The 13,825-nt window shown below is 41.5% G+C and overlaps 1 protein-coding gene across 4 annotated transcripts in view; it reads left to right on the top strand.

Moving 5' to 3' along the window:
* The window catches only part of KCNK10 (potassium two pore domain channel subfamily K member 10), a 152,267-nt gene that overhangs the window by 96,779 nt on the left and 41,663 nt on the right, over positions 1 to 13,825 (top strand). For all 4 annotated transcript variants that reach the window (XM_054530370.2, XM_063715672.1, XM_054530371.2 and 1 more), the window contains one exon: positions 2,698 to 2,858. In XM_054530370.2, coding sequence (XP_054386345.1) covers positions 2,698 to 2,858 — 161 coding nt within the window. The remainder of the gene's footprint in view (positions 1 to 2,697; positions 2,859 to 13,825) is intronic.

Below are 13,825 nucleotides of genomic sequence, written 5' to 3'. Positions count from 1 at the left end.
GAGACATATTGCTCAGAAACAATTCCTTCCCACAGTAAAGCACAAGGCAAACTGGGTGCTTAGTTTGCATCATATTTCACAGGTATTTAATCTTCACATGTAACTCTTGCTTTGCATGTAACTCATTTAATCTTTAATAGCTATGGGTAGGCACTTTAATAACCTTGCCTTTTAGATGAAGAAAGTGAGGGAGAGAGATTAAGAATGCGCCTATGACTTGAGAGTTGGTAAATAGAAGAATCAGAACAGAAATCTGTGTAGTCTCTAGTTTTAGAGCCTACAGACAACTGTCACACCTTACTTCAAAGTTCTACCCAAGCATTCTAGAAGGATGAGCAGGGCAGTCAGACAGGTGGGGTGTAACTAGATCCCCAAATCCAAAAATATGGTCTTCCCATTGCCTCAAAGCAAAGCTCCAAAGTGTAAGTGCTGGAATTTTCCCAGAGTGACAGTGTTGAGGGTCAAACAGTCTCTCCTTATAGTTCACCAAAGGCATGGAGCACAAACACACTCACACACGCACCCATGCATGAGATACAGCATCACTCAAGAATGATGACTTTCTGTCCACTGGGCAGTGTGTCACCAAAGAAAGATGGCTGTGAATATATTTAAAGGCTTGTTTGAGTATTGCATCACTCATGCTCTTACCCAAGAACTTAGCTTTAATATTATTGTTGTGTTCTAGTCAACAAAACACTGAACAAATGAGGAACCAATTGTGATAATAATAATAATAATAATAATAATACTTTGCATTGGTACAGTACTTTACAGTCCATTGATTTTTCCCCCCCCTGCATTTTCCTTGAGTACCTCTGACACTAGGATTTGCAGAGGTTAAGTGGGTCTAAGGAGAACCAGGTAGAGTGAGGTGGAATTGGATCCAGATCTTTCATCTCCTCACTTCTCCCTGATGCTCCATGGTAAGCCACAGTGCCTTACCCAGGAGGTGGGTGGGGGTGGTCATCTCTGAAAGCTGGAGGAAGGGGGTGTAGCACTTGTCAGGATTAATGAGATGCCTATTCATCCAGTTCCAAGCCTCCATTTGTTTGCCTATGTCTGCAATATATTTCTTTCTGAGACACTTGGACAACCTATATTCCCCAAAGTTAGGCTATTGTGAGACGGTCAAGCTGGGGTCTTCAGTGTTTTCACAAGTTACTTGGATGTTTCCAAGAGTCACCATAAACCTGCATATAGTGAAACTGTAGAAGCTCATTTATTTCCTTTTCAATAGGGCTAGCTTAATGTCAGCTCGACCATTCTAGAGGGGAATGCTTGGAAAAATGATTTTGTCCAAGTTCCTGAAAGTACCTGAAAAAAGTTCTGAGAGCTTTTTTGCATATTTAAATTAAAATCCTGGTGAGTAAAGGAAATACAAGATGAAGAAGCCTAGCCTGAACACTCATTTTAGAAATGGAAGCTGTAATTTAGATTATTATAAGAGGTTTGAATGATTCAGAACAGAAGACTGCAAAGGAAAGTATCCAGGTGACTCATTCCCGAAGGCAGAAGGCAACCGTGAGTTCTGCAGGCCTGTGGGTGGCTGAATGATGGACTAACCATCAACGTTTTTTTATTATGTTGCATTCCCAACCTGTCAATAACCATGGACCCAATAACTCACTCATTGAATGGATTCAGAAACAGGCCCCACATGATTTACCCAGATTTGGGAGAATGGTTAGATTACTGTCTAGATAGTTTTTAACATAAGATTGTAATATCAATTGGCACAAAAATGAATATTAATTAATTTAGACTTTCATCTCCACATAAAGTGTGCTAATGCTATAGGACTTTTCTTCCAGCAATACTTTCTTTAGCCTCATCCATATAGGGTAAGCCCAGTACTCATTGTACACAAGTTACTTATGTAATGGCAGTACTCTTAAGAATGCAGATGTGGGTATTTTCAAAGCACTATTTGAAATACGTATTAGTAGACCTGACTATAAAAAGATTCTCTTGTATTCAAACATCCATCAATAAACTTTTAGCATCTTGTTACCCTCAATGCAAGAGGTAGTTGGGAGGAGAGATAGGACTCAGAGATGATGTGGAGTTCCCAGTAAAGAGAAAAAAAGAACCAGATGGGGCGAAACTTCACTGGCAGTGGGGAGAGACAGCACAAAGACTTCCCTTCCCTATTCTTTCCTGTTTTTAGACATCCCAGGGTAGGGCTGTACAATTCATGAGTCCTTTCTAACTTTGTACTAGACCACATTTCCTCTTTAATATGGAGTACCCATCACCCTTGAAGACAGCCACAGTCAGTCCAGGTGGAGCCCATGGGTAAGACTGTGAAAAAGAAGCTCTTGTCAAATCTAATAAGTGCAGTGGTGATTCCTTCCCACACATTCAGGTCTTGCTAAACTAGACATGCCCATGATGCTTGGTGTTTCAGAAAAAGGTGGTATCACTTTTTGTCAGAAATGAAAATGAAAGTTCTGAGTGACCATGAATTTCCTAAAATGTGTTAATATCCAAGAAACCTTAAAACCGTTTATAAGGGGAGAAGGAAGAGAAGCAATGGAACAATGCTGCGAATTGTAGAGGGCCTTTGAAATGAAGTTCTACTCCCTAAAGCTCATAAGGTGGGGGAATGTACAAACTTTTAAAAAAGTCTGTGAGTTCTTCGGTCAGTATGCTAATTTCTCTGCCACTCTCCCTCTTTTTCATATTTCTCACCAGGGTATGGGAATATTGCTCCGAGCACTGAAGGAGGCAAAATCTTTTGTATTTTATATGCCATCTTTGGAATTCCACTCTTTGGTTTCTTATTGGCTGGAATTGGAGACCAACTTGGAACCATCTTTGGGAAAAGCATTGCAAGAGTGGAGAAGGTCTTTCGAGTGAGTACTGTGTCATATTTGAATTCTAACCACTGTGATCCAGTTGGCTTTAGCCTGACAGGGTCCAGGAGGCAGTATCAGGGGCATTGTCTGCTTTTAATGGAATAATTTTAATGTAATGATTGTATTTTCTGTTTTGGCCAATGGAAGTCAAACATCTTGCATCTAAACTCCCTTCTTTGAGTAGCTTCCTATTTTAGGGTGGTATTTCTGCAATCACAACACAAGAGGGTTAAGTATGGATTTGCCAACACAGATTTTTTGAAGAGATGAGACAAGCTCAGTTTCTCCTTCAAGATGGAAGATGGGGTTCCTCATTGTGTTTGTAATGATGTAGAAAACTGTAAATCTGTCCATTTTGTTGTTGGAACTCCCTCACTCCATTTTATTTTCAAGCACAGTGTCTTCAGGCTAATCCTGCTTCTTCCAGAAGCCTGACTTCTCCAGACACTGCTCTGTGCTTTGCACCTGTCTCCTAATGGTCTCTCTCTCCCACCTCTCACTGCTGAGTGCTCCCTCAGAAGTGGCATCCTGATGTACTACTTCCTATGGAACTGTTGATGATTGCTATTGCCTTAGTGGGTGTTTTCCTTTCTGGAATATTTATCTTTAAACCAGAGACAACTATCTCAACTCAAGGAATTTATTTACTAAAATTAAAATTAATTAATAAATTATTCCTGGCATCATTTGCAGGCATGAGTGGCTGAGTGATTAAACTGAGGTTCCCAATGCCCTTTAACTTGCACTCATTCGTATGCTTTCACAGAACACCTATTTTGCTCAGGTGTAAGGTCATTTCTGCTCTCTTACTCACTGCTGACCTAATTCTCAAGTCTTTCAAACCTTCCTCAGGGAATGCTTTTTTAGATGACTTCATATTTAAAAATGACATTCTGAGCTCTTTTCTAGGATCTAGGAATGGTGGCCAAAGACAGATCAGCTGGAAGCTCTAAAGCTGTGCTTTTTTCCCCCTCTAAGAACTCTCGAACTTGGAGTTCAAGGCTGTCTCTGCAATAATGGCTTATACTTCTCTTTAGAAGAATGCAAGGGAGCTTTCAGATGAGCAGTTTCAGAGGCTTTTTAAAAAGAGTAGAATGGGAGGAATGAGGCACCACAGCTGGGTGAGCCATTTATAATTTCACTGATCCTGGGTCAGCTGCCTCAGTTTACTCATCCACAAAAGGGGATAGAATTTGAATCTACTTTGTCAGGTTTTGGTGATGATTAAATGAAATAATGTGTGGAAAAGAGCTTGTCATAAGGAAGACATATAGAGCCCAGGGCTTCTGTGTGTCTCTTCAAGAGAAGCCCTCATGGGCAGGCTAGCCACTCATCCGGGTTTCATCTGAGGAGCTCTGTGGTGTGTGAGTTTTACTGGAATGTCCCACAGCCTTTGCTCCTTCATGCTGGCTGGCCGGTGGCCTCATTAGACCATGCACCTGGGCTCCCAGTAGTCTCCATGGAAACCATCAGTGCTCAGCTTCCCTGCTTTTCAGATGTTTAGTTCTTCCTAAACCAGACATGGCAGCCCTGTCTCCAAGAACTGTTTTGAACTTCTTGGAAGCACCCTTTTAGCTGCTGCCTCATGGCCCTCTGACTTAGAGAAAAAAGAATCTGGTGGATTGAACACTCAGAACAGGATTCAATTGGGGAAATGACTGATCTGGCATTTTTATTTTTATGTAGCTTCTTTAGAGCTCAGTTTCCTTATTTGTAGAAGAAAGGATTGGACTAAAAGTTTCTGAAATCCTCCTTAGCAGAAAAAATTCTAGTTACTATATTCGAAGTGATGGAAGAGGTTGCAATCATTTGGACATCTGCTGCTAAATTTAGGGACTTAGTCTCCCCTAATGAATTTCAGACTACAAATAAAGTATACGGTTCTCCTTCCCCTTGAAGTTGCCTCCCAAATGGATCATCAACAGATTCCGATACAGAGCCTTAGAAACTTCACATTTCATCTTTATGCTGATTGTCCACTCAGCTCCTTGCAGCACCATCAAAGATCAAGATTCTTTTAGGAAGGCGAGACAGTTGCATATTATTGAATTGGCAGTGCACAATGAATGCATTTGCTGAGTGTTGGAGGGTGCTATTGGAAAGGGTGACCGAATTCCAGGGGGAATGTAAGCACACTTCCTAAATATACGAACAACTGATCCTGCAGCAGTTTGCTTGCTGCATGTAAAGTTTTGGTAGAAAATCTCAGTTTTCTGCCATTGATTTAAACTACATTTAAAAGTCCAATTATGTTTAGGTGGTTATTTGAGAAGTGAAAATTGTATAACAAAGCTTGGGATTGTGAATTTTTAGTTCTCATGGGGGAAGGTTTATGTATTTCATCTGCTCAATGAGTGTTAAGCCCTTCTCTTGATCTGTTATGTTTTCTCTCAGCTCTTGGGAAGAGAGGATTTACGGTGGAGTAAAAATAAAATCTAAAGTTGGCCTTCTGCCGGGCATGGTGGCTCACACCTGTAATCCCAGCACTTTGGGAGGCTGAGGTGTGTGGATCACCTGAGGTCAGAAGTTCAAGACCATCCTCGCCAAGATGGTGAAACCCTGTCAGTACTAAAAATACAAAAATTTGCAGGACATGGTGGTGCATGCCTATAATCCCAGCTACTCCGGAGGCAGAGGCATTAGAATTTCTTGAATCCAGGAGGTGGAGGTTGCAGTGAGTTGAGATCGTGCCACTGCACTCCAACCTGGGCGACAGAGTGAGCCCCTGTGTTAATCAATCAATAAATAAAGTAAATATAAAGTTGGTCTTCAAGATGCCTGAATCCTGAGGTGACCATGTTTTGGGTCCTTCCAACACATCCCAGGTCTGATCCTCATGTTAAAGAATTGCTGAGGGATATTGGATTACTTAGAAATGCTTTTGGTTGCAGAATAACAAAATGCCTGACTATTGGAGTTTTTATGACATGAATAAATAAAAATTCTTTCTTCTCCTCTGGAGTTCAGAACTAACTGTGAAATGGAGGAGTCAGATGGAGATCAAATTGCCAGCTTTATTGCTTATAAGCTGATCAGAGAATATAGCTTTAGCTTTGTTTCCGAAAGGGCTTACAATCACTTTACCCTGAATTAGGACCTTGCTGCTGCATTAGTTTTTCTATTGCTGTGTAACATCTGACTACAAACACAGAAGCTTAAAACAACACTTTTAAATGGCCTTCTTGCACCACCACTTAGAATGTTTAATTTTGCTCTCAGATGATGTTCAGAAACAAAGGAAAGGTAAAAGTAAAGGTGCCAAATTATTTGCAGATGTGCATAACCAAACCCAAATGAAACTAAAATAAGAATGCTCACAATTTTCTTTTTTTTAAGTGGAGATAGGATTTCACTATGTTGGCAAGGCTGGTCTGGAACTCCTGGCCTCAGGTGATCTGCCCTCCTTGGCCTCCCAAAGTGCTGGGATTACAGGTGTGAGCCACCACGCCCAGCCACACACATTTTTTAAGCCAGGTGTACAGACCAAATAACATATTAAACTAGGTGTGCAGAAAGAACCAAAAGTGAATTCACCAGAAAAGACATGCCACTAAGACAGAATGTAAATTCTGTAGAAACCAGAGTACTCAACGCAGAAGGATACTTTTCTACCAGAAAGTGCTTGCCAACAAACAAACAAACAAAAACCCCTTTTACAGACCCAAGAGGGATGCAAAGTTCTTTACTTAAGGCACCTTTTAGCCAAATCAAATCACATGTAAAGTCAAAAAGAACTCACCAAATGGAGGGAGTCTGAGAATCTGAGAGGAGAGTCACCCAGACAGAAGAGGCAATGGACAGAAGCAGAGAGCAGAAAGGGCTCAGTTAGTACTGCACTCAATTCCAGGGACCTCTCATTCCTCTGAGGTGCACTCACTTTGATCCCACTTCTGACACCATGTATGTCACCCTAAATAACATACAGAGAGAGGCTTATTGAAAGAAAATAATATTTACTCAGGGATGGGCATTGCATGTTTAAACATACATGCCAGTTTAAACTATGTGTGCATTCAGGGAGGTAAAGCAAAAAAAAAAAAAAAAAAAAAAAGGTTTTTAAAGGAAAAATGAGGAGGATTACATAATTGTTTTGAGCTAATTATCCTTGAGTACAAGGATCAATAACAAGGGTGATGCCAGTCCAAGGTTGGACAGTCAGTTGCTGGGTAGATGTCTTCACAGAAATACTTTTCTGCATAACGCGGTGATGGGTTTTGTGCAAGGTTGTAGTTTTTGCAGTCTTTTATGATAGCTCTTGTAATCAGGCATTTGTGCATGAGAATCCTTCCTTCCTGGCTTTCCATGACTCTGTTTGTCAGGGTTTTAAACACAAGTAACCCCGTTTTGATTCTGACAGTTTTCATACTCCCAACACTGATTAACAATGGGTTAAGAATTTGAACCCTTATCTCACACAGCAAGAAGCCTGGAGGTTCGTTGACTCAGGCTCGTGCTATCAGCTCCACAATGTCAGGTGTATCCAGATTTGTTACCTCTTTCTGCTCTGTTTTCCTTAGCATGGTAGCTCTTCATCCTCAGACTTGTCACTCACATTGCAAGATGGCTGCTTCATGACCAAATAGCACGTTTTCACCCAACCTTATATCAGGAAATACAAAAGGAACTCCCTTAAAATTTATCTTTTTTTAGAGCAGTTGCACATTCACAGCAAAATGGAGAGGAAGGTACAGAGATATCCCATATCCCCTGGCCCCTACACATGCACAGTCTCCCTCATTATCAACATCCCCCACCAGACTGGTACATTTGTTACAATTTATGAACCTACATTGATGCATCATTATCACCTAGAGTCCATAGTTTACATTAGGGTTCACTCTTGGTGTTGTAGAGTCTATAAATTTGGACAAATTTATAATGACATGCATCTACCATTATAGTATCATACATAATATTTCACTCTCCTAAAAATCCTCTGTACCCTGCTTGTTCATCAATCCCGCTCTCCTAACCGTCGACAATGACTCATGTTTTTATTATAGTTTTGTCTTTTCCAGAATGTCATTTATATGGTTTGGCTGTGTCCCCACCCAAATCTCAACTTATATCTCCCAGAATTCCCATGTGTTGTGGGAGGGACCCAGGGGGAGGTAGTTGAATCACGGGGGCCAGTCTTTCCTGTGCTATTCTCATGACAGTGAATAAGCCTCATGAGATTTGATAGGCTTATCAGGGGTTTCTGCTTTTGCTTCTTCCTCATTTTTCTCTTGCTGCCACCATGTAAGAAATACCTTTCACCTCCCGCCATGACCCTGAGGCCTCCGCAGCCATGTGGAACTGTAAGTCCAATTAAGCCTCTTTTTGTTCCCAGTTTCAGATATGTCTTTATCAGCAGCGTGGAAACGGACTAATACAGTTGTGTAATTGGAATCATACTGTATGTAGCCTTTTCAGACTGGCTTATTTCACTTAAATATGGATTAAAGTTTCCTCTATGTCTTTTCATGGCTTGTAGTCCATTTCTGCTGGGTGGTGAATAATATTCCATTTTCTGGGTGTACCATAGTTTATGTATCCATTCATCTACTGAAGGATATCTTGTTTGCTTCTAAGTTTTGGTAATTATGAATAAAGCTGATATAAACCTCTGTGCACAGGTTTTTTGGTTGAACATAAGTTTTCAACTCCTTGGTTAAATACCAAGATGTGTGATGACTGGATTGGATGGTAAGAATATGCTTAGGTTTATAAGAAATTGCCATACTGTCTTCCAAAATGGCTATACAATTTTGTACTTCCACCAGCAATGAATGACAGTTCCTGTAGCTCTGCATCCTCATCAGCGTTTGCTGTTGTTGGTGTTCTGAATTTTCTTTATTCTAAGTGTGTAGTGGTATCTTGCTTTAATTTCCATTTCTCTGATGATGTATGATGTGAAGCATCTTTTCAGATGCTTACTTGCCATCTGTATATCTTCTCTGGTGAAGTGTCTGTTAAAGTCTTTGGCCTGTTTTTTAATTGGGCTATTTGTTTCTTTATTGTTGAGATTTAATGAATAATGTATTATTATTATTATTATTATTATTATTGAGACAGAGTCTCGCTCTGTCACCCAGGCTGGAGTGCAGTGGTGTGATCTTGGCTCATTGCAACCTCCGCCTCCCAGGTTCAAGTGATTCTTCTGCCTCAGCCTCCCAAGTAGCTGGGATTACAGGCATGCACCACCATGCCTGGCTAATTTTTGTATTTTTAGTAGAGATGGGGTTTCACTTTATTGGCCAAGCTCGTCTCGAACTCCTAACTTCAGGTGATCCACCCGCCTCGGCCTCCCAGAGTGCCGGGATTACAGGCGTGAGCCACTGTGCCTGGCCATGTTGCATATATTTTGAATTATATTCCTTTATCAAGTATATCCTTTGCATTTTTTATCTAATATATCCTTTGCAAATATTTTCTCCCAATCTGTGGTTTATCTTTTCATTCACTTGATAGTGTCTTTAACAGAGCAGAAGTTTTAATTTTAATGAAGTCCAGCTTATCAACTATTTCTTTCATGGAGCATGTGTTTGTTGTATCTAAAAAGTAATTGGCACACTCAAGGTCATGTAGATTTCTTCCTATGTTACCTTCTAGGAGTTTTATACTTTTGCATTTTACGTGTAGGTATGTGATCACTTTTAAGTTGATTTTTGTGAAGGGTGTAAGCTTTGTGTCTGCAGCCATATTTTTTGCATGTGTACGTTCAGTTGTTCCTGTGCCATTTGTTGAAAAGACCATTTTTTTTCTCCATGTTGTCGCCTTTGCTCCTTTGTCAAAGATAAGTTGACTATATTTATGTGGTTCTATTTTGGGCTCTCTATTCTAGTTCATTGATCTATTTGTCTATTCTTTCTCCAATATCATACTGTCTTGATTACGTTAGCTCTATAGTAAGTCTTAAAGCCAGTTAGTGTCAGTCCTCCAATTTTTTTCTTCTTTTTCAATATTGTGTTGACATCAGCTCCTTTTATGGAAGAAAAATCTTTCCCAGAAGTCACCCTGTAGATTTCCCCTTCTGTCTCATTGACCAGAATGAGATCACATTAGCATCTGCAAGGGAGGATAGGAAAGGAAATATCGGACAAAGGACAATAGTATTGCTGTGTTGGACTTAAACCAGTGATTCTCAAAATTTGGTCCCTCAACCTTAGGCATCAGTATCCCTTGGGCCATCAGCATCGGCATCCACTGGTAACTTGTTAGCAATGAAAATTCTTTGTGGTGGTGGGGGGGTGGGGTGGGGCTGGAGCTCAGCAATCTGTGTTTACCAAGCTGTCCAAGTGATTCCAACGCTTAAGGAGCAGAGGAATCATGTTTCATCTCTTGGGGCTGAACACATTGCTGTGATGAACACAATTAGAATTCTGTTAGCAAAGAAGTTGAAGTAAGCAAATGATAACGTCTTACATAGATGTCAATTAACTGCTAGCCACTGAGACCACTCATAGAGAAGATGTCTTCTCTCTTCCTTGTCATAAATTAGGTGGCTGTTGGGATCCTTGAATCAATCAGGATAAGCTAGCCTATCACAAACAGCTTACTCCCACTCCTGCCAGATCTGCTGCAACCCAGGCAGCTTCTCAGCCTCAGGGGCTAGATAGGGCAGGGGAAAGAGCTGAGCGCTGCTTGCTGGCTCTTCAGAGCGTTGTCCTTCAGGTAGAGCCCATTGGCCCGAGCTAGTTACCAGGCCCCATTCGTAGGTGCAAAGGGGGTTTGGAATGCATTCTTTTATCTCCAAGAATAGTAGTGGATGGTAAAATTGTTGTGCATTAGTATAGTCATGTACATATGCTCTAAGATGCGCTCCTGGGTCCCACTCTAGGGTGACCAGCCTTTCAGGAATTTAGTTCCAGGTCATTTGTGCATCACTCTTTGGGGGGAATACTACTATTGTGAGACTCATAGATTTCACACCTGAGAAAATGGAGCCCATGAAGTGACTTGCCTGGATCCGGACAGTGAATTGGTGGTAGGACCTAGATTAGAACCACTAATCCTGCCTTAACCTCTTCCAGGTGGGCTGAAAATATTAATGTCCGATTAATCTACACCATGAAACCAATGTGGAGTTTAGAATATTTTAGTATACCATGCTAATTAAAGTAAAAATAATTCTTCCTGAGTTCCCAGGGAAATATCTAGGCAGTTAGCATCCCAAATATCTGCTTATTTGGGATGAAGGAGGGCTGACATTGGATTCTGAAGCAGGTTTTGGAAGCAGGCGGCCTCTTTCTCCCCTGCTGTGGGGTAGCTGTCTTGCTGGGCCAGGCTGATTATCACTTGATAGGATGCTGTAGGAAAACCAGTCAAATTTTGGACTGATTCTCATTTTCTTGGCTCCAAGCTGGAGTTTGGCCTCTGGTAGGAAGTACCTGCTTCTTTTTTTCCAGCTCGGATCAGCAGGCTTTCTGATATTTCCTGTAAAACCAAGGGACACCTTTTTTTTTTCTTTTTCTTTTTTTGGCTTTCCCCCCACCCCAAGGATATGGCAGAAATGTTTATTTGCTTATGGATCCAAATGATTCTGGGTGTCACTGACAAATAATAAAACATTACCCTAGACTTACGAGTGCCAAAATTACTTGGAAAATTTAGAACAGGCCACATGTTTAAGATGGAAGTGATGACAATCTCAAAGTGCTAATACGGTTAAATTAGTGGACTGATCAACCACTTTAGATTCCAGGAAGGGGCATGTGGCAGAAGCCAAAGACTCCTGCAGACCTCTGCCATGTGCCTGGCGTGGATCAAGGAGAGGCTTTTAAGAACACAATTGACAGGAAGCTTCTGTTTCTCCCAAGGCATCTTTGAGCTAGCATTCAGCAGCAAAAGGGTTAACTTAACATAATTATTATTTCAAGAGCCAGGCACAGTGGTACACGTCTGTAATCACAGCTCTTTGGGAGGCCAAGACAGAAGGATTACTTGAGCCTGGGAGTTCAAGACCAGCCTGGGCAACATAGTGAGACCCCATCTCTGAAAAAAAAAGAAAATCGAGCCAGGCGCAGTGGCTCATGCCTGTAATCCCAGCACTTTGGGAGGCCGAGGCAGGCAGATCACTTGAGGTCAGCAGTTTGAGACCAGCCTGGCCAACATGACGAAACCCTGTTCCTACTAAAAGTACAAAAATCAGCCTGGTATGGTGGTGTGTGCTTATAGTTCTAGCTACTCGGGAGGCTGAGGCAGGAGAATCGCTTGAACCGGGGAGGCAGAGGTTGCAGTGAGCCAAGATTGTGTCACTGCACTCCAGCCTGGGTGACAGAGTGAAACTCTGTCTCAAAAAAAAAAAAAAAAAAAAAAATCAAATTACTTGGGTGTGGTGGTAAGTGCCTATAGTCCTAGACACTCAGGAGGCTGAGGAGTGAGGATTGCTTGAGTCTAGGAGGTTGACACTGCAGTAAGCTAGGATCACATCACTGTACTCTAGTTTTGGCAACAGAATGAGGCCCTGTCTCTAAAAATATTTTTAAGTAAAATAAAAAAATAAGAATTATTATTTCAAACAGATCAAAATCCCTGTTTTAGAAACTGGGTGTTATTTTCAGCATTGTAGGTTCAGCTACAGTTTCCAATACCTGTTGGTAATGAAAATGTTCAAGGGTCTTGGCTGTACACATCAGCATTGCACCCAAAGAGGCAGGGGAGGAGGGCAGAGTGGTAGGCTGAGGCTTTAGTTTAAGAAATAGCTGCCGTTCAGTAGTGTAGAAAAGACACAATATTGGTGAACTTCAGTTTACGAGTGCTCGTATGTCTCTGGAGTATCTGCTTCTATGTCATGCCTGCCCTAGTACATACCGTATTATAAGTTCCTAACAAATAACTCAGTAGATTAGTGTTACATGATAATGTGAGTTTATTTATTTATTTATTGAGACGGAGTCTCACTCTGTTGTCCAGGCTGGAGGGCAGTAGCACGATCTCGCCTCACTGCAACCTCCGCCTCTCGGGTTCAAGCGACTCTCCTGCCTCAGCCTCCTGAGTAGCTGCGGCTACAGGCGCGTGCCACCATGCCTCGCTAATTTTTGTATATTTTTAGTAGAGACGAGGTTTCACCATATTGGCCAGGCTGGTCTCGAACTCCTTACCTCGCGATCTGCCCACCTTGGCCTCCCAAAGTGCCGGGATTACAGGCGTAAGCCACCACGCCCTGCCGTGAGTTTATTTTTATCAGAGAGAAGACCCTGGTTTTAATGTAAACAATTGCTTTCTTCCTTTTCCTAAGAGGCAAGAAGGTAGGAAGTAATTATTTGAAAATGCAAATAATTTTAAAGCTTTATCAACCAAATCTGTTCCAAATTAGTTTAAGGATTTTGTGTAGCTTTAATGATAGGGCCAGAATGTACATTTGGGGTGACCTACATATATGACATCCACAAAACAGACTACACAACATTTCTTAATGACAGCCCATGACAGTTTTTCCATGGACGGCTCCTTTCCTCCCTTCATTTAACATAGGGTTGCTCAGCCTCGATACTATTGACATTTTGGTTTGGATAATTCTTTGTCATAGGAGTTGTCCTGTGAATTGTGAGATGTGTAGCAGCATCCCTGGGCCTCTACTCACTTGATGCCAGCATCATCACTGCCCACAGTTATGACAGCCAAAATGTCTCCAGACATTACTAAATGTGTCATCACGGGCAAAATCACCCTAGTTAATTTGACCATAGCTATACTGGGATATAAGGGGACAATTGCCCCAAAGACTACCAGGTGCATGCCCTGATCCCCCATCCAAATCTTCCACACGAGCTCTGGTGCCTCCACCAATGGTCCTAATCAGTTTTTCAGTGCTAGCACCATTCCGACTCAGAACTCTCCTCTCTCAGATGGGTCCTTAAACAGGGCTTTGCAGATTTTATACTCCGGGAATGAGATCATTTCTCACCAATAAGGCAAAAATGCTTGGAGACTTGACTCTGATGAGTACACATAATGATAAATTGTTCTGCTATTATTCT

The sequence above is a fragment of the Pongo abelii genome, chromosome 15, assembly GCF_028885655.2.
Source record: "Pongo abelii isolate AG06213 chromosome 15, NHGRI_mPonAbe1-v2.0_pri, whole genome shotgun sequence".
NCBI classification, from domain to species: domain Eukaryota; kingdom Metazoa; phylum Chordata; class Mammalia; order Primates; family Hominidae; genus Pongo; species Pongo abelii.
Note: the sequence above shows the minus strand (reverse complement) of the source record. Positions and strands in the feature narration are given on the sequence as shown.